At 48.3% G+C, this 27,941-nt stretch overlaps 1 protein-coding gene and 1 long non-coding RNA gene across 9 annotated transcripts; one reads left to right on the forward strand and one right to left on the reverse strand.

Annotated features, from left to right (window-relative positions):
- Nucleotides 1–476: 476 nt before the first annotated feature.
- Fam214b (family with sequence similarity 214 member B) lies at nt 477–16,008 on the reverse strand. 8 transcript variants are annotated; one of them, XM_045133444.1, is made up of 10 exons: nt 15,880–16,008; nt 4,930–5,019; nt 4,702–4,845; nt 3,502–4,471; nt 2,926–2,984; nt 2,646–2,751; nt 2,384–2,542; nt 2,086–2,154; nt 1,827–2,002; nt 477–1,720 (listed from the first exon to the last, which is right to left on the reverse strand). In XM_045133444.1, the coding sequence occupies exons 4-10, from the start codon at nt 4,393–4,395 to the stop codon at nt 1,567–1,569; spliced, it is 1,617 nt and encodes a 538-aa protein (XP_044989379.1). In that variant the 5' UTR covers nt 4,396–4,471; nt 4,702–4,845; nt 4,930–5,019; nt 15,880–16,008; the 3' UTR covers nt 477–1,566. The 8 variants fall into 8 exon arrangements, with proteins under 8 accessions (XP_044989379.1, XP_044989410.1, XP_044989376.1 ...); XM_045133475.1 differs by lacking the exon at nt 15,880–16,008 and adding an exon at nt 9,472–9,680 and having other exon boundaries at nt 1,827–1,981; XM_045133441.1 differs by lacking the exon at nt 15,880–16,008 and adding an exon at nt 9,472–9,678.
- A 7,418-nt stretch (nt 16,009–23,426) lies between these two features.
- LOC123454685 lies at nt 23,427–24,766 on the forward strand. Its single transcript, XR_006633442.1, has 3 exons — nt 23,427–23,485; nt 23,640–23,773; nt 24,456–24,766. It is a non-coding gene; the product is annotated as an uncharacterized LOC123454685 (long non-coding RNA).
- Nucleotides 24,767–27,941: the final 3,175 nt, after the last annotated feature.

Genomic DNA, 27,941 nt, shown 5'->3' on the forward strand with positions numbered 1-27,941 from the left:
CACATGTCCCCCATAAATTTGTGTGTTCTGAATGCTAGGTCCCAGCTGGAAGCATTTTGGGAATTACAGCCTCTTGGAGGCAAGTGTATTGTGGATGTGCATATGGACGTTAAAACCAGCTTCCCCTTGCCAATGTTTGGCATACTTTCTTGCTGCTATTGTCTACCTGACGTTGCCCAGGAGGTGATGTCCACCCTCTGCTCATGCCATCATTTTTTCCTTGCCATGGTGGAGCTTCCCCTGAAGTCTTTAAGCCAAAATAAACCCTTTCCTCAACAAGCTGCTCTTGGTTGAGTGTTTTCTACCAGCAATTTGAAGCTGACTGTGACACCTTATAATCTGAAAAGAACAAGACTATGCACCAAGAATCAACCAGACCTAGCCTAAGACTTCAGAAAGGGGAGAGTTCCAGTTCCACTTTGGGCCTTCATTCCCTCATTCCCCATTCACACCTAAACAGAAAAAGTAGAGCTCAGTTCAAGTTTCCAAACAAGAATTTATTCTTCCTTTTTATTTTTTTCTAAAAAAAAAATGTACCAGGTACAATTTTTCCTGTTTTTGTTTTTTCAAGTTTTAGCAAATGCTTGTTCCCCTCAGCCAAGCCCCAAGAATGAAGGGCTAAGGCTAGGTCAGAGTCTGGAGTGGGGAATGGGATAACTGGGAACCACATGACTGAGTTTGAGGGGTGCCCCTCACCCCAGCTGAGGTAGGTGGGTCAGAGTCTGGCCAGGTGAGAGGAGGCACCCCAGTCCTTACGCCCTGACTCTGTCCCTAGACACCTTCCTCAGTCAGGACCCCAAAGGAAGGAGACACAGGCAGGAGGAGAGTGACAACTAAGTCTTGAAGCCCTAAGTGAGGGGCGATTAAGCCCTGTGTGTGTGTGTGTGTGTGTGTGTGCATACATGCACATTTCTCTCACACACATACCACACAAACATGTTTGTGCGTGCACACACACGTATAAATTGGCTTTCAAAAGTGGGTCAGAGGATAGGGTAAGTAACGGGAATAGGGAAAGACGGGGAAAGCTGAGTCTTTGGCTAGTGACTCAGTCCCTCTGGAATAAACCCTTTGCCCTCAGTTGAGGGAGAGCAGCTCTCCCTTGCCCCTACAGCAACCTCAACTCCTGAGGTTGCAGCAATATCTGAGAGTGGGGTGATGCCAATTATCAGGTTTGGGAGGTCAACAAGGCAATCCAATTTGAATAAATTATAAATTAAAAATAAATAAAATAATAAGTAGCCCCTGCCCAGGACAGGGAGGCAACGCTGGCATAACTTGCCTGGGAACTTGGGATAATCTCAGGGCAGCTCTGGTTTGTCCCTACTACCTAAACTGGCCTGGGAAACCCAAGGGAGGGGACAGGCACATGGAGTACCCAGAGAAGGACAGGGTGTGGAAGGATCAGAAGCTTTAAACACCCAAATAATCAATTTGGGTAGGAGCACGGCGAGGATTTTAATTCAAGCCGGAAGGGGCTCTTGCCATTTCTCCACGTGTGTACCCTGTCCAAGATGGAGCAGGAAGAGTGGGCTTTTGGCCCACCTAGGTTCAGAGTGCTGGCAATCAGGGCAAAGGTGAATAGCGTGGATTATGGGGGACCTCAGTCACAGCCTGCAGTTCATAGGGGAGCCCTGTGTCCAGTTCCAGGCTCCGGCGGGAAAAAAGCAGGCGAATATCTCCATGCAGGCTTAAGCGGCCTGAGCGGGAGCTCCGGAACCTGGAGGAAGACAATGTGATCCAAGTAAGAATTCAGATGGTGCAGGAGCAAGGAGAGATCCCATTTATGAGGGAGCTACTTGTCTCTCCTTGGATCCAGTCCTCACCTGAGGTGCAGCAAGTAGCAGAGGAGGCGGTGGGTGGGGCTAGCATTTCCCTCCTCACCCACAGGCACCAAAAAGAGGCGATGGCGCAGGAAGGTCACGTGGGCAGCGGGCATGTCAGAGAAGTCAAAGGTCACGAGGAACATCTTCACCACAGTCTGGTTGGGGTTAAATAAGGTCTGGGGGACAGGGACACTCAAGGTTGGCAGGGCCTGGGGACCATTTTCCTCTCTTCCCACACCCACTCCCAGGGCAAACTCACCACTTGGATGGTGCCCACCTTGGGCACACTGTAACCCTTCCTCCCCAGGGGATTCAGGTCCACGACACCCTGGGAAGACCATGGACCATTAGCCACGGTAGGGACTTGAAGAGTCCCGAGCCCTAACACTAATCTCTGTACAACCTCTCACCTTGGACTTGCTTCCTCCCCAGACAAAAATTGCATCCACATGACCCTGTCTCCTCCCTAGGTTAGGAACATGTAATAGCCTTCGCCCTTCCCTCTGTACCCAATTCCTCTGAGGAGCTAACTTTGGGGTTGGGAGGTCACATCATACCAAGAAGGGGGCCGGGGCATTCTGCTCAGAAACATCAAAGAAGGTGACAGTGACAGGCAGCGTGACATGCTGAGGGCAGTAAGACCCACTGGCTCCAATCTCTGCAGTGAAGCCCTCGATGTGGCCAGATGGTGCGAAGCGTCCTCGCAGCAACGATTCCTGGTATGAGGGAGGATAGACAAGAGTGCCAACTCTTTGCCTTACCTATCTGCCACCCCACTCCTCCCAAGAACTTCCAATCACAAAGTCTGAGAGGAGTTACCTCAAAGTTGCCCAGCAGGGTACGGCTGACAGCAAGGGTAGGAACGGGGGAGGCACTGGAGGGGCTCAGCAGGCCTGGCCCCCTCTGGAGGCTTCGAAGGGAGCTTCTAGTAGGGGAAGGGACAGACAATGGGTTGGTTTGAGATATTCTAAAGCTCCTACTAGTCTTTGAGCTCCACCTATTGCTACTACCTAGGACTCCCTTACTACAGTGTTGGAAAGAGGATGTCTGTCTGCCCTCACTTTCAGGGACAGGGAAGAGGGACAAGATGGTCACTTACAGCTTCAGGCGACGGGCACCTTTCAGCCTCCGCCCCACAGGACTGCAGTCTGTTGGGTCCTATGAGTGGAGAGATTGGAAAAAGAGACTGGGTGAGCCACATACATTTTTAGGGGCAGAGACTCATTACAAGTTGGTTTTTTTTTTTTTTTTTTTTTTTCGAGGTAGGGTCTCGCACTATCCCAGGCTGACCTGGAATTCACTATGGTGTCTCAGAGTGGCCTCGAACTCACGGTGATCCTCCTACCTCTGCCTCCCGAGTGCTGGGATTAAAGGCGTGCGCCACCACGCCTGGCTAAGTAAAGATTTTTTAAAAACTCGTTAAAAAAAAAAACAAAAAACTTGTGCCAAGCATGGTGGCACACGCCTTTAATCCCAGCACTCGGGAGGCAGAGGTAGGAGGATCACCGTGAGTTCGAGGCCACTCTGAGACACCATAGTGAATTCCAGGTCAGCCTGGGATAGTGCGAGACCCTACCTCGAAAACCAAAAAAAAAAAAAAAAATCTTTATTGATTGGGCTAGAGCAAGACCCTACCTTGAAAAAAAAGAACAGATGAGCTAGTCTACTGTCTTACCAAAATAGGCTCCTTGGGCCTGGGCAGCAGGTGGCTCCAGAAGGGAGTGGCTTTGGCATCAGAACTGTTGGCAGCAAGAGGGTGACCCAGGGTTCCCCGGCGCCTCCGAGGGGCTGGCCCCTCATCCTCAACTCTGTCATCCGGGGCTTCTCCAGCAGGCAGCAGCCTTCGCTTGGTGGGGCAGGGGCCTGGAGGTCCAGGGCCAGGGGGTGTGTGCTCGGGACTGTGCCCATTGGCAGTGCCAGGGGACTCCCTAGGCCAGGGGCTGCCCCCATTGCCCACCCTAGCCACTGGGCTCTTACCCCCTATGTGTGCAAGATTGTGCAAATCAGTGTCAAGTGTGTGCAGCTGGCCTGATGGGGATGGCCCTGGAGACTCCCCCACGGACCCTTGTCCCCCTTGATCTGAGAAAACCCAGTCTCTGGTGTGCAAAGTATTGCAGGAAGCATTTGATGGGGGCCACGGGGGGCTTTGCGCCCCTGAAGTCCAAGGTGGGGTGGCACTACCTCTCTGTTCCACAACACAGAGGCCATGATGGGAGAAATGCTGGCTGGCCACACCCAGTCCCAGCCCCAATCCCTCTGGCCCCAACAGTCCCACAGTAGATAGTTCTTCAGGGGGCAGTCCCTTTCTGGCCCCTTGCCCAGGGCCTCTCTTCAGCTCCCGGGGACCCTCAGTGGGAGAAGCCGGCCGCTTCAGAGCCCTGGGAGGCTCAGAGGCACCAGCCAAAGGGGAAAAGATGGATACCTGGTAGACCCCGGGGGATGTCACCCCCCCTGCTGGGCTGTAGCCCATGAGCAGGCCACCCTGGAGGGCCCCCTGTCTGACTGGAGGCTGTGAAGGGCCAGCCTCTGGCTCTGAGGATGGAGACAGCTCCGCCTGCACGTGGCGCATGAAGCCACCCCTTAGATCAGGGGGGCCCCCCCACACGGCCTTTATGCTGGGCCTGGGCTGGGGAGTCTGGGGACATCTGTATAAAAGAAGACAAAAAAAGAGGATTCAGTGAGTCTTTCTCTTTCCAGCTGTTTCAGACCCTCTGTTAGCCTGAAGAGGTAATCCTGAGGCCCCCTGGGAGTGAAGGTGTCTGAACCCCTGGATTAGTGGAATTCAGAGGCTCTTCTGAGAGAACTCCTGAGTGTCCTCCTGTTAAGTTCAGCCTTCTTACTGGACTTGCCGCTCATTCCCTCTTCCTGAACTTACCCCGAAGAAGAGGCCTCAAGCCTAGCCGTGCGTCCCCTCTTCCTGTCTGATGCTTTGTTCCCCTAACTTTCAGTCTGCTCCATGCCCACTGCACTGGCAAGGTGACTGCCACCATTACGTGCAGCTCCTGGGCTCAGCCGGACCCTGAGGAGAGAAGAGCAGGTATAAGCCATCATCTCCACAGTGGGCAGCAAGGTCCCTCCCACAACGTAGGCTAATAGCATATACTTAGGGACATCCTCCTCCCATGTGACCAGCTCTTCAGAAACCAAAGGCGCAGGCTTCAGATCCAGGGCCCAGATGGTAGAGTTAGGCTACCTGAGGAGGCACAGAGAGGCGGGTCTCGGCTGAATGTCATAAAGATGTGAGAAATGAGTTGAAGCAGGAGGAATCACTTGTCAGGGCCATCATCCTGAAGACTTGTCCTGGATAGGGGATGAGATGCCCCCAAGATCCAAGAGACAATGCCAGCTAGTAGGTGGCCAAGGTAATAATTCATCTCTCTTACTCAAGGCTACCCAGGTGCACAACTCCTTCATATATGTCTATCTCCAAAGGGACAAGTGCCGCCCTAATATGCTAAGGGCAGAGGTCTTTCAGTCACAGCCCATCACACAAACCTCACATTAGCTCAAAGCCAGCCTTTTATCCCTGAGCCCTCAATCGCCCCCAGAAATCTGTCCTTTAAAGGAGACCACAAATCCAAATCCAAAACCCGAAAACAAGTGGTGAGAGGAGGAGGAAGCAACGCTGTCAGAGGCCCTTTCCAGGGCCCACCCCTCCCCCAGGCCCTGCTAACTAAAGATAAGAAAGCAGTAGGCAATCTACTGGAAGCAGCTGGAAGTAGAGTACAGCTCTGCGCCCTTCCCCCACTGCACAACCAATACACAAAATACACAAAGCACTGCTTTTTCTGTTTGTTTTGTTTTTTCAAGGTAGGGTTTTAGTCTAGCTCAGGCAGACCTGGAATTCACTATGTAGTCTCAGGATGGCCTCGAACTCATGGTGATTCTCCTACCTCTGCCTCCCAAGTGCTGGAATCAAAGGTGGGCGCCACCACGCCCAGCTCAAAGCACTGCTTTTTAAAAGGAAAATATTTTATTTTTTAGCTGGGTGTGGTGGCGCCCACCTTTGATCCCCACACTCAGGAGGCAGAGGTAGAAGGAGTTTGAGGTCACCCTAACACTACAAAGTGAATTCCAGGTCAGCCTGGACTAGAGTGAAAGCCTATCTCAAAAAACAAAAACAAACAAAAATTTTTATTTTTATTTATTTGACAGAGAGAAAGAGGCAGAGGGAGAGAGAGAGAGTGAAAGAGAGAGAATGGTCCCTGTAAACAAATTCCAGACACGTGTGCCACCTTGTGCATCTGGTAGGGTCCTGGGGAACCGAACCTGGGTCCTTTGGCTTTGCAGGCAAGCACTTTAATTGCTAAGCCATCCCTCCAGCTCCCGTCCCCACTCCTTTTTTTTTTTTTTTTGCTAGGGCACAAAATGGTCCTCACAGACCAGTCCATCCTAAGGAACCAATACTCACATAAAGAAACTGTCAAGTTGAAGGCCAGCTGTCCTTAAGGCCAGCCTTCCATAAGGTAGAAACCTGTGCTACTTGTTGTCAATGCTGCCCTGTAGTCAGGCATGGTGGTGCATGACTATAATGCTGGAGGAGGCTGAGACAGGAGGAGCTCAAATTTAAGACCAGGCTGAGCTACACAGTGAGATCTTGCCTCAAAACACACAACAAAACAAACCAAACACACACCTACAATCCCAGTACTTGGGAGGCAATAGGCAAGAGAATTAGTACTTCATAGCCAGCCTTGACTACACAGAGAACTCAAGGGCAGACTGGTACATAAGATCCTGTTTACAAAGAAAACAAAAATCTGGGCTGGAGAGATGGCTTAGCAGATAAGGCACTTGACAGCAAAGCCTGAGGACCCAGGACCCACATTAGCTAGATGCACAAGTTGGCACAAGTGTCTGGAGTTCGTTAGCAGTGGCTAGAGGCCCTGGTACACCCATATATTCTCTCTTTCTCTTTCTCTCTCAAATAAATAAACAATATGTGTGTGTGTGTGTGTGTGTGTGTGTGTGTGTGTGTGCGCGCGCGTGCACGCGCACATATATGTTTTTTTTCAAGGTAGGGTCTCATTCTAGCTTAGGCTGACCTGGAATTCACTATGCAGTCTTGGTGGCCTTAAACTCATGGCAATCCTCCTACTACCTCCCAAGTGCTGGGATTAATGTATGTACCACCTCGCCCTGCTAAAGAAAATATTTTTTTTTTTAAAAAAAGAAGTTAATTTGTCCATGGTTTAGAGGCTACATAAGTCTTGCTTGTGTTGTGAGATCCCCTATTTAAAAAAAACCCTGGGAAGCTGAGCGTGGTGGTGCACACCTTTAATCCCAGCACTCAGGAGACAGAGGAGGAGGATCGCCATGAGTTCGAGGCCACCCTAAGACTACATAGTGAATTCCAGGTCAGCCTGGACTAGAGTGAAACCCTCAAGAAACCAAAAAGAAAAAAAAAAATCCTAGGGGCTGGAGAGATGGGTCAGTGGTTAAGGCATTTGCCTGCAAAGCCTAACAACCCTGGTTCTATTCCTCAGTAACCACATAAAGCCAGATGCACAAAGTGGTACACATGTCTGGAATTAATTTGCAGAGGCTAGAGGCCCTGCTTTGCCCATCCCCCCTCTCTGCTTCAAAATAGATGAATAAAAACAAATATTTAAAAAATTCTGGGGGCTGGAGAGATGACTTAGAAGTTAGGGCACTTACCTGCAAAGCCTAAGGACCCAGGTCAAGTCCCCAGAACCCAAACACACAGGCACATGCATTTGGAGTTCATCTGCAGTGCCTAGAGGCCCTGGCACACCTATATATTCCCTATCTATCTATATAATCTCTGTCTTTTTCTCTCAAATAACTAACTAAATAAATAATTTTTTTAAAATCCTAAACAAACAAAAGAAAAACTATGTGGTGGCTCACTAGGGAGGCTGAGGTAGAACTTCCCTGAGTTTCAGCTACAGAGGGAGTTCCAAGATAGCCTGGGCTAGAATGAGGCCTTGCTTCCAAAACTCAAAAGAAAAAAAAATAAATAAATAAACAAACAAAAAATACAACCACAACCAAACAACACACAGTACCTTTTCCCCTTAAGGAAATGCCCTCTGTGTGCCAACCCAAGTCCTTATTCCTCCTCTTTGGCCACCCTAAAGTCCATCCTCTCCAGAAAGTCTGCTCTCCACCCCAGAACAAAACAGGTCTGTTCCATGAGACCTCCACCCGAGAATGAACACCTCCACTAACCCAGCCATAGTTCTGATGTGCACTCCTGACCACAGGTCAGACTGAGGACAGCTCGGTGCTCCCTCCTCTGCCCAACTCCATGCGGGAAAGCATAAAACAAGTCAATGGAAGAAAAAGAAAAGTAGAACTCAAGTTCTGGTGATCAGGGACAGCAGTACTCACAGTGCCAAGAGAAATCCACAAGATGGAAAGCAGAGAGACTAAAACAGATGTGGGGGCGGGGTGGGAGGCAGAGAAAAGGGGGACATTGACACTTAGGGACTGAAAAGTTCTCCTACAACACATATTCCCAACATTTAACGCCACTTTTCCATTTCATGGAGTCCTCTTTAGTACTGAGAACCTTAAGAAAATTCTAGTGTTTTGTGGTGGGTGAGGTAGCTGGCAAGGGCAGATTGCCAATGGCTGTGCTGGCACTGGGTACAATCTGTTCTCATCTCTACCCCTCCTAACTGTCACCCAACTCTTACACATTCAAGAAGAGCCTTGTCCTTAGCACCTCAATTTCCAGGTCATCCCAGTTGCCCTCTAGAGCCCTTGCCCTGGGGAAGGCAGGTGATGACATGATGCCCTACTTGACCCCAGCACGCCTAGCATCTGCTCATTAGTGCAGAGTCTTCTTAGTTGCTGCCCTGTCAAAAGACACCCTAAGACTCACTCACCTGCCACCCAGCCAGTCTGGCTTTAGACCATGGCTTCGAGCTGACTCATGGGGCAGGACTGCAGTGGAGGTTGGGGGTGGGGGCCAGGCCAGGATAGACTAAACCTCACCTTTCATGCAGGGCGGGGGGGGGGGGGGACAGCTGGCACTAACAGTTGTGCCAGGCTGTGGCTTTCAGGGACTACAGCTCCCAACATGCCAAGGGAGCAAGGCCAGCAAAAACAACAAGTCCCAGAATACCATGGGATTTGCACCCTCTCATATACTTCTTAGGCCTGGGAGGTGGGAGAAGTGGATGCTGGTACCGAGTTGAGCTCCGAGGCTTGCTCTCTCCTTCCCTTCAGTATTAATGTTACATATTTCTACCCTGACCAAGGAGGGTTCCAGGAAGACTTCTATCCATGTGCTTTCCTCCCTCACCCTATGTTCTACATTTTGTCCTCATACGTGTCCACACATGCTAGGGTTCCCACAGACCACCACCCTGAGCAGGACAGTCAAGCTCTGTTCTCACCCACCCTCTGACCCCGAGCCTGGAGCCCCCTTCGCTCTTAGTGGAGAGGAAACAGAGCTCAGCCCCCGCCCCGCCCCACCCCACCCCCAATGAAGCCCAGTACACTCACCTTGGCTCCTGGACTCCTGGTTCGAGACGACTCCTCCACCCACCACCACCACCCCCTGCTTAACCTCCCAGGCCTGTCCTCGGCGCCTTTCCCCTTCACAGCCTAGGACAGGCCCCATACCCCACTGGGACTTCGGAGATCTGCTCTCACCCTTCTAGCACACACTCACCCCGTTCCCAAATTGGCTCCGCTGCGCTGGCTGCTGCTCCGGCCCTTCCGTCCCGTCCCGGTCCCTCCCCTCGGATCCCCCGGTCCTCCCTGCCACGGGCCCCAACCCAGACAAAGGGTGGCTCAAGCTGCAAGCTTTGCCCTGCTAGGTTCTTCTCTGATCAGCTTCGTGTGCAACACCAGCCGGCCCCGGCCTCCGCAGCCCCCTAGCCGCTGTTGCACCCCTCCCCGCGACGGTCCCTCCCCGGGGCCGCCCCGGCTCCGCGCCGCAGACTCCGCTGCCCCTCTGACTCACAGGCCATTTCCTACCAGCTGATGGGGGCCGCCCGTCCCTCCCAGCGCCCGGCCACCCCCGCCGCAGAGGCCACGGCCGCCACGCCCCCCTCAGACCACACCCCCCTGGCCAGCAACCATGCTCATTGGGCCCTGGGAGGCCAGCCTCTGCATGACCTCAAGTGTGAGCCACGCCCTCCCCAAGAGGCGAATTCCTATTGGCCCACAAGGGGGGCAGGCCGACCTGATGCCACCCCGCCCATCTCCTTAACCCCTCATCCGCCCGAGTCCCAAGCAACTCGGTGCCCTGCCATTTAACCCCTTCAAAGACTTTAACGTCTCACGTCTCAACCCTTCTCCACCCTTCCTGTTCCAAGTTTGGTTAATAGGAAACTCCAGGGCTTTTATAGACACAGCGCAACAACCCCCCCCCCGAAGTGTCAGCCTGCTCTCATACCAAAACCCAGCCCTCAATATCCCCAAGCGCATTCATCTCTCCCCACATTCCAAACACCAGAGCGCCAAGTCAGAGGACTTGTTGGAACCAGGAAGCTTCCTACGTGCCAGAGAAGGCAAAGACATAAAGTCATACCTTATCCACATCCATACTGGAAGTTGGCTTCATTCCTTTTCTTAAGGCTTTTAAGTCTTTATTAGATGGGTCCCCAAAACTCCTGAGATAGGGATACATTTTAATTTCAGACTTGGGCCTGATTCTTTGCAGCTCTGAGGTCAGGCTGCCCCATCCCTTTTTCTAGCATTATTTTTGTTCACAGGCCTCTGCTCTGTTCAAGGAGGCAGGACACTCTAGGAAATGGGATAGAAGCCCTTTTCCCCAGAGTCAGGGAAACAAGACCAACTCCTGAGATAGAGCTCATCTTCATGACTCACAGCTCCCTCGAAACTTGCCACCCTCCTCTTGAGTCACTGGGCCGCAGGCCCAGCCCAGATCCAGCCAAATTAAGTGGCAGCAGAATCAGCATCCCTAACCTTTGTCTTCTTACTGGGTAAATGGATGAAATGAAAATCAAAGACACGTTTTAGAGAGACCATGCTGGAGGCCAGTTAAGAAAACAGGTAGCCTCGTCTACCTTGGCTTCTGAATTTGTCAGCAGTCAGGTAGCCACTAAGGCAGCCTTTCCCTCTGTAATCCACAGAAGCAGGATATAAACACCAGAACAAAACGTTGTTCAGGGCTGGAGAGATGGCTTAGCTGTTAAGGTGCTTACCTGTGAAGCCTACGGATCCCAGGTTCCATTTCCCAGTACTCACATAAGCTAAAATGCACATGGTAGCACATGCGTCTTAGAGTTCATTTTCAGTGGCTAAAGGCCCTGGCACACCCATATATATTCCCCCCCCCCCCACCTCTCTCTGTGTGTCTCTTTCTCTTCCTCTCAAATAAATAAAATATTTTTTAACTTAATTATTTGAGAGAGACAGAGAGAAAGAGGCAGATAAAGAATGGGTGTGCCAAGGCCTCCAAGCCACTGCAAACAAACTCCAGCCAGATACATGTGCCACCTTGTGCATCTGGTTTACATGGGTCCTGGGGAATTGAGCCTTGAACTGGGGTCCTTAGGCTTCAAAGGCAAGTGCTTAACCACTAAGCCATCCCTCCAGCCCTAAAATATTTTTTCTAAAATTTTTTTTTATAAAGTTCATCTGTCCATGGTTTAGAGGCCGCCTAAGTCTTAAGGACCTCAGTTTTGCCTTGCTTGTGTTGTGAGATTCCCCCACCCTCCCCTTCCTCTGTTTCCTTTTTGTGCTCTACAATCAGAAAGAAGCAAGTAACAGGTGTAGGTTTCCTTTTCCTTACGTCAGACAATGTAGGAAACCCAGTTCTCTTAGACTGACTTCCTTACAGATTCCCTAATACTAAGGATTAAGGAAATTCTCAAAACCCTAAACAAAATTCCTGAGTATCAACATAAGAACCCAGTTGCTTTGGTAAATGCTTAGTAGAAAGACACACTGAAGATTGTAGAAAAATAAACTCTTAGCAACCTCACCTTGTTTTGTCTTACTGCCACTACCATACATACCCAAGCTGTAGTTTCCTACAAGGTCAAAGGAGCACTAGTAAAGGTGGGAAGGACCAAAGATGTTCCAGGCCTCAGTGTGCCCTGAAAAATAGCATGATCTCTCTCAAGTAAATAAAATAAAATAAAGTACTTTAAAAAGAGGGTGGAAAAAGTAGCATGGTACAATCATGAAGTCATACTTACCTGGCTTAACTTACTTTGCCTTATTGTTGACGTTCTAATTTATTTATTTGTTTGTTTATTGATTTGTGTATGAGAGGGTCTCTTGCTGCAAACGAATGACAGATAATTGTGCCACTTTTTGTATCAAGCTTTCTGTGGATGCTTGGGGAATTAAACATGGGCTGGCAGGCTTTGAAACCAAGTACCTTTAACCACCGAGCCATCTTCCCAGTCCCTGTTTTCTTTTTTTGAGATAGGATCTTGCTGTGTAATCAAGGCTGTCCTGGAACTTGCTGTGTAGTTCAGGCTGGCCTTGAATTTATAATCCCCTTGCTTTAGCCTCCCAAGTCCTGGAATTACAAGTATTCCTTTTTTTTATGTTTTATTTCTTTAAAACAGGACCTCATGTAGTTCAGATTGGACTATAACTCTTGAATTTCTAGCCTCAGCTTCCCAAGTGTTGAGAATCAAACTTGGATTTTTTTTTGCTTTGTTTCTTTGAGACAGGATCTCAATATGTATTAGTTTGCCTGGGATTTGCTATCTATACCAAGCTGGCCTTGAACTCTTGGTTACTCTCCTACCACTCTTCCTCTGGAGTACTGACATTACAAGAATGCTCTATGAAGTACTACCTCCTCCTCTTTCCCTCCCTCCCTTTCCTCTTTCTTTCTTCTTTCAAGAAAGGATCTCATGGGCTGGAGAGATAGCTTAGCAGTTAAAGCACTTGCCTGTAAAGCCAAAGAACAGAGGTTCAATTCCCCATGACCCACATAAGCCAGATGCACAAGGTGGTACATGAGTCTAGAGTTTGTTTGCAGTGGCTGGAGGTCCTGGCACGCCCATATCCCCCCCCCTTTTCTGTTTCTCTCAAATTTAAAAAAAAAAAAAAAAGAAAGGATTTCATGTCTTACAGGCTGACCTCCAACTCATTGCATAGCCAAGGATGAACTCTGAATCCTCTTGCTTTTACCTTCCAAGTGCTGGGATTATGGCTTTGTAAAAATATTTTTATTTATTTGCAGGAGAAATGAAATGAAATGAAATAAATGGGCTTCTGCCACTGCAAATGAGCTCCAGATATCAGTGCCACTTTGTGCAACTGGCTTTATGTTATGTGGGTACTGAGGAATCAAACTCCAGCTGTTAGGCTTTGCATGCAAGTACCTTTAACTAGAGCCATTTCTACAGCCCTTGCCTTTATTTTATTTTATTTATTTTTTAAGTAGCATCTCCCTCTAGCCCAGGCTGACCTAGTGATAAACATACATTTTTTTTCTTTTGGGAACTCACTGAGTATAGTAACTTTTTTGTTGTTTTTAAATTATTTTTAATTTTTGTTTTATTTATTTATTTATTGTTAAGCAGAGACAGAGCGAAAGAGAGAGAATAGGTGCACCAGGGCCTTTCAGCCACTGTGAACGAATTCCAGACATGTGCGCCCCCTTGTGCACATGTGCGACATTGCATGTTTGCATCACTGTGCTGGCTATGTGGGACCTGGAGATTTCAGCATGTGTTCTTAAGCTTCACAAGTAAGCACCATCTCTCCAGCCCCACCCCACCCTCCTTTTTTTTGTTTTTGCTTTTCAAGGTAGGGTCTCACTCTAGTCCATATTGACCTGGAATTCACTATGTAGTCTCAGGGTGGCCTCCAACTCATGGTGATCCTTTTATCTCTGCCTCCCAAGTGCTGGGATTAAAGGAGTAACTTTTTTGTGTGTTAATTCTCCCATAACCAATTATCTCAGCATCTGGCACAAGAGACACTCAATAAACTTTAGTGAAGAAAACAATAAATGGGCCCTGGGTTTGTGAACAACAAACTGGAAACCTGGATCCTAACTCCTGCTCTTTCACTGAGACCTGGGAAATCAGCTTCTTTGACTACAGATCTCCAAAGTCGGAAAATAAAGAGTTCTAAGACAGGCATGGTGGTGCACACTTGTAATTCCAGCACCTGGGAGGTGGAAGCAGAAGGATCAAAGAGGTCAAGGTCATTCTTGGCTACACAGTGTAAATTCGAGGCTAGCCTGGATTATATGAGGCTCTGTCTCAAAAGAAAGAGAGAGACAGAGAGGGAGAGAGAAAGAGAGAAGGGAGGGAGGGGGAGGTCGGTCCATATAAACAATGACCAATTAAGGCTGCTACAACACTGACCCTATAATTCTGTTGTGTACTCACAGCCACTTCAGAGATGGGCTGCAGCATCTGAATGCCCTGCGGCTGGCACCAAAGCAGAAACGCTATAAATTCAGCATAGCAAACTGATGCCCTTTCTCTTCATGCTCCACCCACTCACACAAAATGCCCCAGTCTTGAGGAAGCTGGAGTGAGCCTGCTCCTGGCCCGCCCTCTCAGAGAGAGGGTCTGGGAAGCCCTGTTGCCATAGCAATCAGCTCCTCCTCGAAAGGCTTCAGCTTGCCCTTCTTTACCCCATCCTACCCCATGGCTTTGTCTGCCCTCAGCACCCCCTCCTTCCCTGCTAGACTTTCAGCTACTGGGTGGTTGTGTGAGGAGGCTAGCTTGGGGCCCTTTCAGCAGCACTGTCACACTCATTCAGTCACGGTATGGAAGACAAGCCATTCCCACCCTCTCCTAGCCAATTCAGAGGCAGAAAGAACTCTGGCACTACATCATGTCTTCCCAGGGAACCAGAGGAGCCCCCAAGAGGACCAGGCCCCAATCTCAGTTCTAACAATCAACTTCCAAGTCACGAGCGTGGGAAGATACCATCTTTTCATCCCTTCGCTAGAGCTGGAACCTTATATCCTGTCCCAGGTTAGGTTTACAATAGTGGCCCACCTCTTAAATAAACATCAGAGACCCTCAGTACCCCTCAACATTTCCTTCCTCCCAGAGAACCTCAGAATTTCTGATGGTCTTGGGGTTTCTGGTAAGTACTAAAATGTGGCTACCAGTCACTTGGGGGATTATCTGGCAAGAAAACTTGGTTGTAGTAATGGGGGGTGGGATCTAAGCGTTGGTGCAGGCTACCAGGGTCTCTGACCATCGAGGACAAAGTCCCCAACAGGGCATTGATCCTAGACGGGCAAGAACCAGGCCAGGCCCCAGGGTGAGGAAGGAAGTGGGAAATGAGCACACCCAGAGCATAAGGGCAGGGCAAAGTGGGGGAGGGGGGAACAGAGACCGAGGCAGGCTTCTGCGAGGAACAGGAACTAGGTTTAGGGGTTGCCAGGAACCCAGTGACAGAAGGGTCTCCAGGGACACTAGTCAGGGAAAGAAATCCCAGCCTCAGGAGACTAAGGAGACAGCCACACCAGCGCCAATGGAGAGCAGGACTTGCTTGCCGTATGTGTGCCCTGGCCAGAAGGTGGAGTTCAGAGCGGAGCAGCCAAGAGCACCAGCCTGGCTTCTTGCCTCACTGATTCCAGCACCGTCACTCCTCGAACACAGACCACAGATGTCTTCCCGGAGTCCCTACAATGCCCGAACCTGACTTGCTCAAAGTACTGGGGGGAGGGTCTCCCCCTCTACTGGGGCCTACAACCCTTTCCCCTCACGGTGTGCCCCACATCCCCATCTTCTCTTCCTCTTGTGATTACACACACACACACACACACACACACACACACACACACGACCACCGACCTTTCTCAATCACACAGACCCCTTTCCCCCTCAATTCCTCCAAACCCCTTCTCTCCCTCCAAGCCTCCACATCAGACAGCAACCCCGCCCCCTAACATTGTACCTCCCACCTCCACAAAGCACTCGCGCCCTTCCCCCATAAGGGCCCTTACAGAGAATGCAACTCCTGCTCCCCCAACTGCGCCGCGTCACCCCGTCCTGAGCGACAACCTCCAGAATTCTCCTCTTTCCTGACGGTACCCTCCCCCCGCCCCCAGGTGTGCCCAAGCGCACCCCCCCTTTCTGGTCCCTTGTTCCACACACACCCCGCCCCACACCTGTGGTTCCGTGGGTCCTGCTGCACTTGAGGAGATAGTGGATTGGGGCAGGGACTGAGCAGCCCTTGGCAGCAGCCAAGGCCAGCAAACCTCATCCCTTTGGTTCGAGCCCCGCCCCCGCAACGCCCCGGCCCACCCTCCCCCTTGTCCCAGCTCCCACCTTCCCCGGGCTAGTACCCTTTCCTCGTTTCTTTAATCCCTTAGACTCCTCCTCCTCCCTAGCAGAGGCCACGCCCCCCCGCGGAACTCCGCCCCCTTCATCTGCTTTGCATTTCCCCAGGATCCTCCGCTTTCCCAAGGCTCCACCCCCGGTTCCCTCCCTCCTCTCGCTCTCTCCGCCCCCTCGGGGTACAGTCCTGCGAACCCCCCCGCCCCCGCCCCGCTAGACGCCTTTTCCCCGAGAGCCGCGTCCCACCTCGTTCCTCCCCCGCCCCTTCTCCGGGCCCGCCTCACCCCGGCGCTCACGCTCCGGCCGGGGCAGCGGGCTGTGATTGGCGGCGGTGGACCCAATGGGTGGCGGAGGAGGCTAAGCGATGGCTGCAGGTCGTCTGAGGTCCCACCCCGGCCACGTGCGGCTTCTATGATGACAGGTCTAGAAGGGCGGGGCTTTGGCTGGCCAGCTACAAGCCCAAACTGACCAGATCCGGGCGGGGGTTGGGGAACCAGAACCCCGGCCAAAGCTCCAGCCTGAAGGCTTCGAGCCCAGCCCAGGTTTTCTTTCGAGGTCTTCTTTCCTCTTCTTTTTGTCTTGCTATATAAACTGGCCTCCAACTCGCGATTCCTCTGCTTCTGCCTTCCAAGTGCTGGGATTCCAGAAGTGAGCCACCACGCCCAACTTCTTGAGGTTTTGTTGCTAGTGTGAGCTGCTTGCAGAATTTGAGTCTTTTTTTTTTTTTTTTTTAAGGGAGATCTAACCTAGCAAGTGCATTTGCTCTACTGTGGGGTTTGCAGTGCAGCGCAAAGTGTTTGGAGGGCATGTGAAAATGGGGCACTATAGGGAGTAGGGTTTCAGGTTTGTGGAATTGCGCAGCCAGACATAGGTTCTGGAATGGGCAGTAGGAAGTCACGTCTGTTCCTGTTGAAGTGAATCAGAAAAAGGTAAGACCCTGTCTCAAAGCGGTGTGAAGAGAAGCCACAGAGAAACGGTATATGCAATAGATTTCTCTAACAAAAGAATCATCTAGCCAGGCGTGGTGGCGCACACCTTTAATCCCAGCACTCGGGAGGCAGAGATGGTAGAATCACCATGAGTTCGAAACCACTCTGAGACTACATAGTGAATTCCAGGTCAGTCTGGACTAGAGTGAATCCCTACCTCGAAAATAAATAAATAAATAATCAATCATCTAGGGCTGGAGAGATGGCTTAGCGGTTAAGCGCTTGCCTGTGAAGCCTAATGACCCCGGTTCGAGGCTCGGTTCCCCAGGTCCCACGTTAGCCAGATGCACAAGGGGGCGCACGCGTCTGGAGTTTGCAGAGGCTGGAAGCCCTGGCGCGCCCATTCTCTCTCTCTCCCTCTATCTGTCTTTCTCTCTGTGTCTGTCGCTCTCAAATAAATAAAAAAATAAATTTTAAAAAAGAAAAAAAATTAAAAATAAATAAATAATCATCTAAAATATACCAATAGCTGCCTACAAATAGAAAATAAAACACCACCAGCTGGAAAATACGAGGGTGATTATACTTGACATGCAACAGTATTGATACGAGGCTAGTGGCGGGGCTTAAACTGCTAGAGAAAAAGCAGGTAATTTGCCTTGTATAGGTAGTGAGCGAATTATGTGACAGGTACATGTTCTAGTTACTGAGTACTCTCCGACTTCTCGGAGAAAATAAAAGAGGGGAGAAAGATGTTCCTTAAATACCGGTAGATGGCAGCACAGGACACTTGGAGAGCAGTGAGTTTGGACAAAGCTAATCTGGCGCCTCAGAAGAGTTGATGGAGTTGGTCCAAGCAAATGGTTTAGGTACAACCAGCTAAGGTTTTGGAAGACCCTGGTTCCTTAAGCTCTGTGAGTTTCTGAGAGCAACTTTTTTTGTTGTTGTTTTTTTGAGGTAGGGTCTCACTCTACCCCAGGCTGACCTGGAATTCACCTTGTAGTGTCAGGCTGGCCTTGAACAATAATCTTTCTACCTCTGCCATGCGCCACCACGCAAGGCTATTTGTGTGTTTTGAAACAGGGTCTCTAGTCCAGGCTGGTCAGGAACTCAATATATAGCCTAGATTGCCCTCAAACTCCCAGGGGTCCTTCTGCCTCAGTCTGTAATGTGCCAGCCCAATGGATAGTAAACTGGTCTATTCAAGGCCAATGGTATGTTATATACAAAAAAAAAAAAAAAGATTGTCTTAACTTAAGGAATTTATTTAGACAGTTATAGGGCTGGAGAGATGGCTTAGCAGTTAAGGTTCTTGCCTGAGAAGTCTAAGGACCCAGGTTTGATTTCCCAGTACCCACATAAGCCATCTGCACAAGGGGCACAAGTATCTGGAGTTCGTTTGCAGCTAGAGGCCCTGGTGCGCCCTTGTGTATCTGGCTAACGTGGGTCCTGGAAAATTGAACCAGGCTCCTTTGGCTTTGCAGGCAAATGCCTTAATCACTAAGCCACCCCTCCAGACCCCATTCTTTTTCTCTATCTGCCTAAATACCTCTTTCTCTCTCTGTGTCAAATAAATAATAAAATAAAATGTTTAGACAATTATATGAATACCTATGCAGTTATAAAGTTGGGAGAGTTTTATGTAATGAAAAAACAAAAACAAAACAAGGTTGAAACCATTTGGGTTGGTCTCCAAACACTGAGATTTTACTACTATGGATAAATTACTTGACTTTTTTGGCAATGTCTCACTCTACTCTAGGCTGGCCTTGAACTCAGTCTCATGAGTGCTGGGATTGAAGGTGTGTGCCACCATGCCCATTGACTATTTTTTTTTTTTAAGGTAGTGTCTCCATGTGTGTAGCCCAGGTTGGCCTCAAACTCCTAATTTCTTGTGCTGGGGTTACAGGCCTGTGCCAACAAGTTGGATTTAGAACAATTTTATTTTAATATTTAAATTTTATTTATTTAGGGCTGGAGAGATGGCTTAGCGGTTAAGCGCTTGCCTGTGAAGCCTAAGAACCCCAGTTCGAGGCTCGATTCCTCAGGACCCACGTTAGCCAGATGCACAAGGGTGCGCACACATCTGGAATTCATCTGCAGTGGCTGGAGGCCCTGGTGCACGCTCTCTCTCTCTCTCTGTCTCTCTCTCTCTCTGTGCCTCTTTCTCTGTCTGTCACTCTCAAATAAGTAAATAAAAATAAACCTAAAAAATTTTTTTTAAATTTATTTATTTAGGAACCAGGAATGGTGGCACATGCCTTTAGTCACAGCACTTGAGAAATAGATGTAAGAAGATTGCCAAGAGGTCAAAGCCCCCCTGAGACTACATAGTGAATTCCAGGTCAGCCTGGACTAAAGTGAGACCCTACTTTGAAAAAAAATTATTTATTTATTTGAAAGAGGGGGAGAGAGAGAGAGAGAGAGAGAGAGAGAGAGAGAGGAAGAGGCAGATAAAGAGAGTGAGTGGACCCAACAGGGACTCCAGCAACTGCAAACAAACTACAAACCTGGGTCATTAGACTTCTCAGGCAAGCACTTTAACTGCTAAGCCATCTCTTCTGCCCCCAATTTTATTTTTAGTTACAGGAAATTTATGAAGATGTTTCCATATACCCATACCCCATACTGAGTTTCATCTATTATTATTATTGATTATTATTTTATATGTGAAGGGCTCAGAACTAAACCCAGGACATTGTGTATCCTAGGCAATCATTTTATCCACTGAGCTACATTCCTAACCTTCCCCTATTAGTAATATTATATATTATATGGTTCATTTGTTACAATTAATGAGTCAGTTTTGATGCATGATCATTGACTAATGTCTACATTTTCTAGAAATTTCCTTAGGTTTTACCTTTATCCTTTTTTTCTGTGCCAGGAACCCATTCATGCTAGCACAGTACATATAGTCTCCTAAGGCTTCTCTTGGCTGTGATAGTCTCTCAAACTTGCTTGATTAAATAAACGCTGTGGAGCCAGGTATGGATATGGGAACTTTAGTTCCAGCACTCAAGAGGCAGAGGTAGGAGGATCACTGTGAGTTCAAGGCCATCCTGGGAATATATAGTGAATTCCAGGTCAGCCTGGGCTAAAGTGAGACCCTACCTTAAATTTTTTTTTTTTTTTTTAAGATGGGCATGGTGGTGCACACTTTTAATCCCAGCACTCAGGAGGCAGAGGTAGGAGGATTGCCTTGAGTTCAAGGCCACCCTGAGAATACAGAGTGCATTCCAGGTCAACCTGGACTAGAGTAAAATGCTACCTCGAAAAAAACAAAAACAAAAACAAAAAAAATTTTTTTTTGTTGTTTTTCGAGGTAGGGTCTCCCTCTAGCCCAGGCTGACCTAGAATTCACTATGGAGTCTCAGGGTGGCCTCGAACTCATGGCAATCTTCCTACCTCTGCCTCCTGAGTGCTGGGATTAAAGGCATGCGCCATCATGCTTGGTGAACAAAAATTATTTATTTGAGAGTGGTTGCATGTGTTTGATGGTGTTCAAGTGGAGGTCAGTGGACAACTTTTGGGTTGGTCTTTGCCTGTCCACCTCATTTGAGGAAATTTCGCACTCTGGATTCTTTGCTGTTTTTTGGTGTGCTCGCCATGAGTTTATGACTGAGAAATTGTCTTGTCTCTGCCTCCCATCTTACTGGCAGCATTAGTGTTGGCGTGCCAGGATTTCAGGAGCCTGCAGTAGTTTCTGGCTTTTTAAAAATTTTTTTTTCTTCATTTTTTATTTATTTATTTGAGAGTGACAGACATAGAGAGAAACACAGATAGAGGGAGAGAGAGAGAATGGGCGCGCCAGGGCTTCCAGCCACTGCAAACGAACTCCAGACGCGTGCGCCCCCTTGTGCATCTGGCTAACGTGGGAACTGGGGGAACCGAGCCTCGAACCGGGGTCCTTAGGCTTCACAGGCAAGCGCTTAACCACTAAGCCATCTCTCCAGCCCGTTTCTGGCTTTTTTTGTTTTTATTTTTCAAGGTATGGTTTCACTCTAGCTCAGGCTGACCTGATATTTACTATGTAGTATCTGGGTGGCCTCAAATTCATGGTGATCCTCCTACCTCTGCCTTCTGAGTGCTGCAACTAAAGGCATGCGCCACCATGCCCAGCTTGAAAAATTGAAGTATTTTTTGGGGGGAAAAACTGGAGTAGAGCTGCAATCATGTGGAGGGAAGTTAAACTGAGGCTTTCAAGAAAAGACTGAGGTAGGCCTACAAGCATGCGGAAGATGGAACTTTGTTGTATATGAAGGGAGACTTACAAGGAACACACGTGGCATCTGTGCTTTCCTGTGGAGGGAAGTTATGAGGGCAACTGGTTAGGCTCAAGGTAAAATAAGAAGGAAGATATCAAAGCAGAGACCAGAAAGTCCAGAGGAGAAATGATAATGAAGAAAGTTACACTTGGGGCTGGAGAGATGGCTTAGTGGTTAAGGCATTTGCCTGCAAAGCCAAAGGACCTCGGTTCCATTCCCCAGGACCCCACGTAAGCAAGATGCACAAAGAGGCACATACATCTGGAATTTGTTTGCAATGGCTGGAAGCCCTGGCGTACCCATTCTCTCTCTCTCTCTTTCTCTAGCTCTCTCAAATAAATAAATAAATAATTTTTTAAAAAACAAAAGTTATGCCGGGCATGGTGGCACACGCCTTTAATCCCAGCATTCGGGAGGCAGAGGTAGGAAGATTGCTGTGAGTTTGAGGCCAACCTGAGACTCCATAATGAGTTCCAGGTCAGCCTGGGCTAGAGTGAGACCCTACCTCGAAAAACCAAAAAAAAAAAAAAAAAAAAAAGAAAGTTACAAGCCAGGTGTGATGGTACACACCTTTAATCCCAGCACTCAGGAGGCAGAGGTAGGAGGATTGCCATGAGTTTAAGGCCACCCTGAGACTACATAGTGAATTCCAGGTCGGCCTGAGCTAGAGTGAAACCCTACCTTGAAAAAAAAAAGTTACACTTATGGTTACCTCACGTTTAAAGAAATCACACAGGTAGCAGACCTGGAGTTAGCAAAAATACCCAGGTGGTAGATCTGAGGTGTAAGGGAAATACACACATGGTTGATTAGGAGACCAGAGGAAAATCATGCATGTAATCAAGTACGATGTCTCCCCATACTATAAAGCAGAAGCAAAAGCAAACAGCATTCTCCCAGACCAAGAAATAGTTTTATGCTTTGAGGAGGAAGCTGGACTCAAGTGTGTCATTGTGGCCAAATGAAGAGAGGCAGGAGAGCAGAGCAGAACAGAAAGGACCAGGCTGAGCTAGTGACAGGAAGAAGACAGCAGCCTTTATAGGCAAGGAGAAAGACATGGCTGGTTTGTAGAGTTGGAAGACAGACCCCAGAGCCAGCCGGCCTGAGCCAGCCTATTTGGGCCATCTATTTAGGTAACAGCTAAACTGTGGACAGCAGAGGACACTGTAGATCATTCTTTTTTTTTTTTGGTTTTTCGAGGTAGGATCTCACTGTGGTCCAGGCTGACCTGGAATTAACTCTGTCATCTCAATCATCTCAGGGTGGCCTTGAACTCATGGCAATCCTCCTACCTCTGCCTCCCAAGTGCTGGGATTAAAGGCATACGCCACCACGCCCGGCTTGTAGATCATTCTTGATCAGACATGAGTTCCATTTCTTTTTTTTTAAAGTAATTTATTATTATTTATTTATTTAAGAGAGAGAGAAAGAGTTGGGGCGAGGGTTGGGTAGACAATGGATGTGCCAGGGCCTTCAGCCACTGCAAATGAACTCCAGATGCATGTACCCCCTTGTGCATCTAGCTTACGTGAGTCCTGGAGAATAGAACTGGGATCCTTTGGCTTTACAGGCAAACATCTTAACCGCTAAGCCATCTGTCCAGCATGTGAGTTCCATTTCTGCCAAGAGTTCCCTTCTTATGTCAGGATGAGGTGTCATGTGGGGTGGCATCACCTGGTTTTCTCCAGGCCTCAATCTCTAACTGAAACTGCCTAAAAGGAGCTAGCTTTCTGCTATTCTCCCTCACTTTGTTTGGCATTGCCAACAAGTGCATTAACTGCTAAACCATCGTGCCAGCCCCCTTGTTTTGTTTTGTTAAGGTGCTTGCCTGCAAAGCCTACTGACCCATGTTCAATTCCCTAGTACCCATGTAAAACCAGATGCACAAGGTGGTGCATGTGTCTGAAGTTTGTTTGCAGTAGCTAGAGTCCTTGATGTGCCAATTTTCTCTCTTTTTTTTTTTAATTTAAAAATTTTTATTAACATTTTCAATGATTATAAAAAATATCCCATGGTAATTCCCTCCCCCCCCCTGACACTTTCCCCTTTGAAATTCCATTCTCCATCATATTACCTCCCCATCTCAATCACTGTACTTACATATATACAATATCAACCTATAATTCTCTCTCTTTCTATGCCAGTTGTGGTGGTGCATATGTTTAATCCCAGCACTCACGAGGCAGAAGTAGGATTGCCATGAGTTCAAGGCCATCCTGACACTACATAATGAATTCCAGGTCAGTCTGGGTTACAGCAAGACTGTCATAGCTTCATATTGTTGGGATAAACTTCTAAACAAGGCATAAGTTATGGGAGGAAAAGAATTTATTTGAACCTTCCAGATCCAGGGGAAGTTCCATAATGGCAGAAGAAGCTGGCTCTTTTTCACAGGTCCATGCATAGAGAAAAACCAAACCCACCAGCAGCATCACAAGCAAGCATACTTCAGGAACCTCAGGAAGAACTCAAGCACTTTGTATATCTTTGGATTGGAATTCCAAACCTACCCCCACACCTCTAGCCAGGTAGCTGGAAATCGAAGAAGCATGACTAAAACTCCTGAATCTATTGGGGGACTATCCATTCAAACCACCACATGAATTCCAGGTCAGATGGGCTATAGCAAGACCCCACCTTTAAAAACAAAACAAACTATCAAAAGATTGTAAGAAGCCAGTTGTGGGCTGGAGAGAGGGCTTAGAGGTTAAGGTGCTTGCCTGCGAAGCCTAAGGACCCAGGTTCAATTCCCCAGAACGTGTGTAAGCTTGATGTGCATGGTGGCTCATGTGTCTGGTGTTCATTCACAGTGGCTAGAGGACCTGGCAACCCATTCTCTCTCTCTCTTTCATAAATAAATAAAAATAAAACATATAAAAAAGAATCCAGTTGTGGTGCACACACCTTTAGTCCCAGCACTTGGGATGCTGAGGTAGAGGATTACCATGAGTTTGAGGACAGCCTGGGCTGCAAAGTGAGTTCCAGGTCAGCTGAGGCTAGAGAGAGACCCTGTTTGGGGGAGAAAGAAGGGTCAATGTCATGAATAGTATATGCACAAATCTTTCTTTGCATGAAGTTTTCTGGGGTGAAAACATACATTTTCTTTCTATGTAAGCAAGTGAGTCCCTGGAAGATACCTTCCGGAGCTTCTTCTCTGGTACTGTAGCATTACATGTCTTAAGTGTGTTTTTTCTTTCCTTGCTTTCATAGGGCAGAGTGAGCCAGCAATGGGAAGTGAGAAGCTTCTGACAGAAGAGGTGGAGTCACAAGACTGTGTAGAGCTGAGGAGCTGTGCAGCCTTGACAGTGGCAGAGGGAGGGACACAAGAGCAGTGGCAGCAATCATACCGGAGCAATGACTGTGGTAGAAGCAGTAACAGAAGGAACTTAACTTGACACCTGTTGCAGTCAGCTTCGTGTTGCTGGCAGAAAACACCTGGCCAAGAGCAACTTGTTGGAGGAAAGGGTTTATTTTGGCTTACAGACTCCATGATGGAAGTAAAAAGGATGGCAGGAGCAGAGGGGTGGACATCACCTCCTGGCCAACATCAGGTGGACAACAGCAGCAGGAGAGTGTGCCAAACACTGGCAAGGGGAAGCTGGCTATGACACCTATAAGCCCGCCCCCAACAATACATCACCTGTAGTAGGCTCTGATGCTGAAATTGCCACTAGCTGGGGACCTAGCTTTCGGGAGTTTATAGGGGACATCTGAATCACACCACCAGACTTGGGAGCTATGGCATAGCTGCTGGTAGGCACTAGGGAATTCCCAGCACCCTAGGCCTGGAAGCTGCTGTGCTAGCTGCTGTCAAGTGCAGAGGATTTCTTTCTCTTTCTCCTCTTTTTCCTTCTCTTTCTCTTTTCTTTTCTTTTTCCAAGTAGGATCTCATTGTAGCACAGGCTGACCTGGAACTCACTCTGTAGTCTGGCCTTGAACTCACAGCATTAATTAATTAATCAATTTATTGGTTTTTCAAGGTACAGTCTCACTCTAACCCAGCCTGATCTGGAATTCACTATGTAGTCTCGGGGTGGCCTCGAACTCTCAGCAGTCATCCTACCTCTGCCTCCCAAGTGCTGGGATTAAAGGCATGTGCCACCATACCTGGCTAAGAGTATTTTATTATTATTATTATTATTTTTTTCTTATTTGAGAGAGAGACAGTGAGAGAATTGGCACACCAGGGCCCCAGACACTGAACTCGAATTCCAGATGCATGTATCACCTAGTGGGATTGGGATGGGTCCTTAGGTTTCACAGACAATCACCTTAACTGCTAAGCCATCCCTCTAGCCCAAGAGGTTTTTGTGTTTTGTTTTTTTTTAACTTATTTATTAGAGCCAGAGAGAGAGAGAAAGAGAGAGAGCAAGAGTGAGAATGGTGAGAATGGATACACCAGGGTTTCCACCCATTTCAAAGAAACTCCAGACGTGTGTGCCCCTTGTGCATCTGGCTAACGTGGGTCCTGGGGAATTGAACCTGTGTCCTTTGTCTTTGCAGGCAAGTGCCTTAACTGCTTAACTGCTAAGTCATCCCTCCAGCCCAAGAGTTTTAATATTAGATGGTTCTACCTGTTGTTGCTTACATATCTCTTTGCTGTCATTGCTCTTTGTCAAAAGCCAAGGAGGGCTGGGGAGATGAATCAGAGATTAATGGTACTTGCTGCCGGGCGTTGTGGCGACCACCTTTAATCCCAGCACTCAGGAGGCAGAGGTAGGAGGATCACTGTGAGTTTGAGACCACCCTGAGGCTACATAGTGAATTCCAGATTAGGCTGGGCTAGAGTGAGACTGTACCTTGAAAAACCAATAAATTAATAAATTATTAAATAAATAAATAAATAAAAATAAAGGTGCTTGCTAGCCCCCCAGAACCCACATGAAGCCAGATGTACAAAGTGGTGCATGTGTTTGAAGTTTGTTTCGAGTAGCAAGAGGCCTTGGCATGTCCTCCCCCCACCTCTTTCTCTCACTCTTAAATAAATACATATTTTAAAAGGAACCAAGGGATACAAAAAGTGGAAAATATTAGCACTAGGGGACAAGGGGGCTGGGTAGATGGCTCAGCTCTTAATTACAAGGCCTGTTGGCCCCAGCACCCATGTAAATCCCAGATACAAAAAGTGGCACAAGTACCTGGTGTTCATTTGCAGTGGAAGAGACCCTGGCATGTCCACACACACACGCATACAAACACACATGTAAATAATAAAAAAGTAATTTCTTTTTAAAAGATAGGAAGCCAGGCCCACGTGGTCGTGCACACCTTTAATCCCAGCACTGAGGAGGCTGAAGTAGGAGGATCCCTATGAGTTCAAGGCCACCCTGAGACTCTGTAGTGAATTCCAGGTCAGCCTGGGCTAGAGTGAAACCCTACCTTGAAAAAACAAAAACAAAACAAACAAACAAACAAAAATAGGGCTAGAGGGCTGCAGAAATGACTTAGCAATTGAAGAGCTTGTCTGCGAAGCCTAAGGACCTATGTTTGACTCTCCAGGTCCCATGTACGCCAGATGCACAAGGGGATGCAAGCATGCAAGGTTGCACATGTGCACAAGGTGGCACATGTGTCTGGAGTTCAACTGCAGTAGCTGGAGGCCCTGGCACACCAATTCTTAGTCTCTCTCTCGTGCCCTCTCACTTTTTGTCATTTTCTTTCATGCATTTAAAAAAATGAAAAATAAATGGCTGGGTGTATGCCTTTTTAATCCCATAGTTTGAGGCCACCCTGAGACTACATAGTGAATTCCAGGTCAGCCTGGACTAGAGTGAAACCCTCCCTCAAAAATAAATAAATACATAAAAAATAAAAGATTGGGCTGAAGAGATGGCTTAGCAGTTAAGCGCTTGCCTGTGAAGCCTAAGGACCCCAGTTTGAGGCTTGATTCCCCAGGACCCACGTTAGCCAGATGCACAAGGGGGTGCATGCGTCTGGAGTTCGTTTGCAGTGGCTGGAGGCCCTGACGTGCCCATTCTCTCTCTCTCTCTCTCTATCGGCCTCATTCTCTCTGTGTCTGTCCCTCCCAAATAAATAAAACAGAAAGAAGAAAAAGAAAGAGGGCTAGAGAGATGGCACAGTGGTTAAATGCACTTCCTGCAAAAGCACGAGGGCCTGAGGAGTCCTGAGACTGCCAGTTCAAATGTCCAGATCCCATGTAATGCAGCTGGGTGTGGCCACACATGCCTGTAACCCCAGTCCCACTAGAGCAGAAGCTGGGGAATCATTAGAGCCCTGCAAACTCAGCAATCAGTAAAAAGTAACTCCTACTCAAAACAAGACCAGGCAGAAGAGCAATGAAGCAGGACACCTGCACGTACTCACATGCAAAAATTAAACAACAACGGGCTGGAGAAATGGCTTAGCGGTTAAGCGCTTGCCTGTGAAGCCTAAGGACCCCGGTTCAAGGCTCAGATCCCCAGGTCCCACGTTAGCCAGATGCACAAGGGGGCGCATGCGTCTGGAGTTCGTTTGCAGAGGCTGGAAGCCCTGGCGCGCCCATTCTCTCTCTCTCCCTCTATCTGTCTTTCTCTCTGTGTCTGTCGCTCTTAAATAAATAAAAATTAAAAAAAAAAAATTAAACAACAACAACAGAAAACAAGATCAGCACTAGAAGAGCTTCTCCACCAACCCACAGTTTCCATCTGGGTAGAGCAAATGCACTCTAGCAGTTGAGAGACAACAAAGTCTTGACAT

The sequence above is a fragment of the Jaculus jaculus genome, chromosome 1 (genome assembly GCF_020740685.1).
Source record: "Jaculus jaculus isolate mJacJac1 chromosome 1, mJacJac1.mat.Y.cur, whole genome shotgun sequence".
Classification (NCBI taxonomy): Eukaryota; Metazoa; Chordata; class Mammalia; order Rodentia; family Dipodidae; genus Jaculus; species Jaculus jaculus.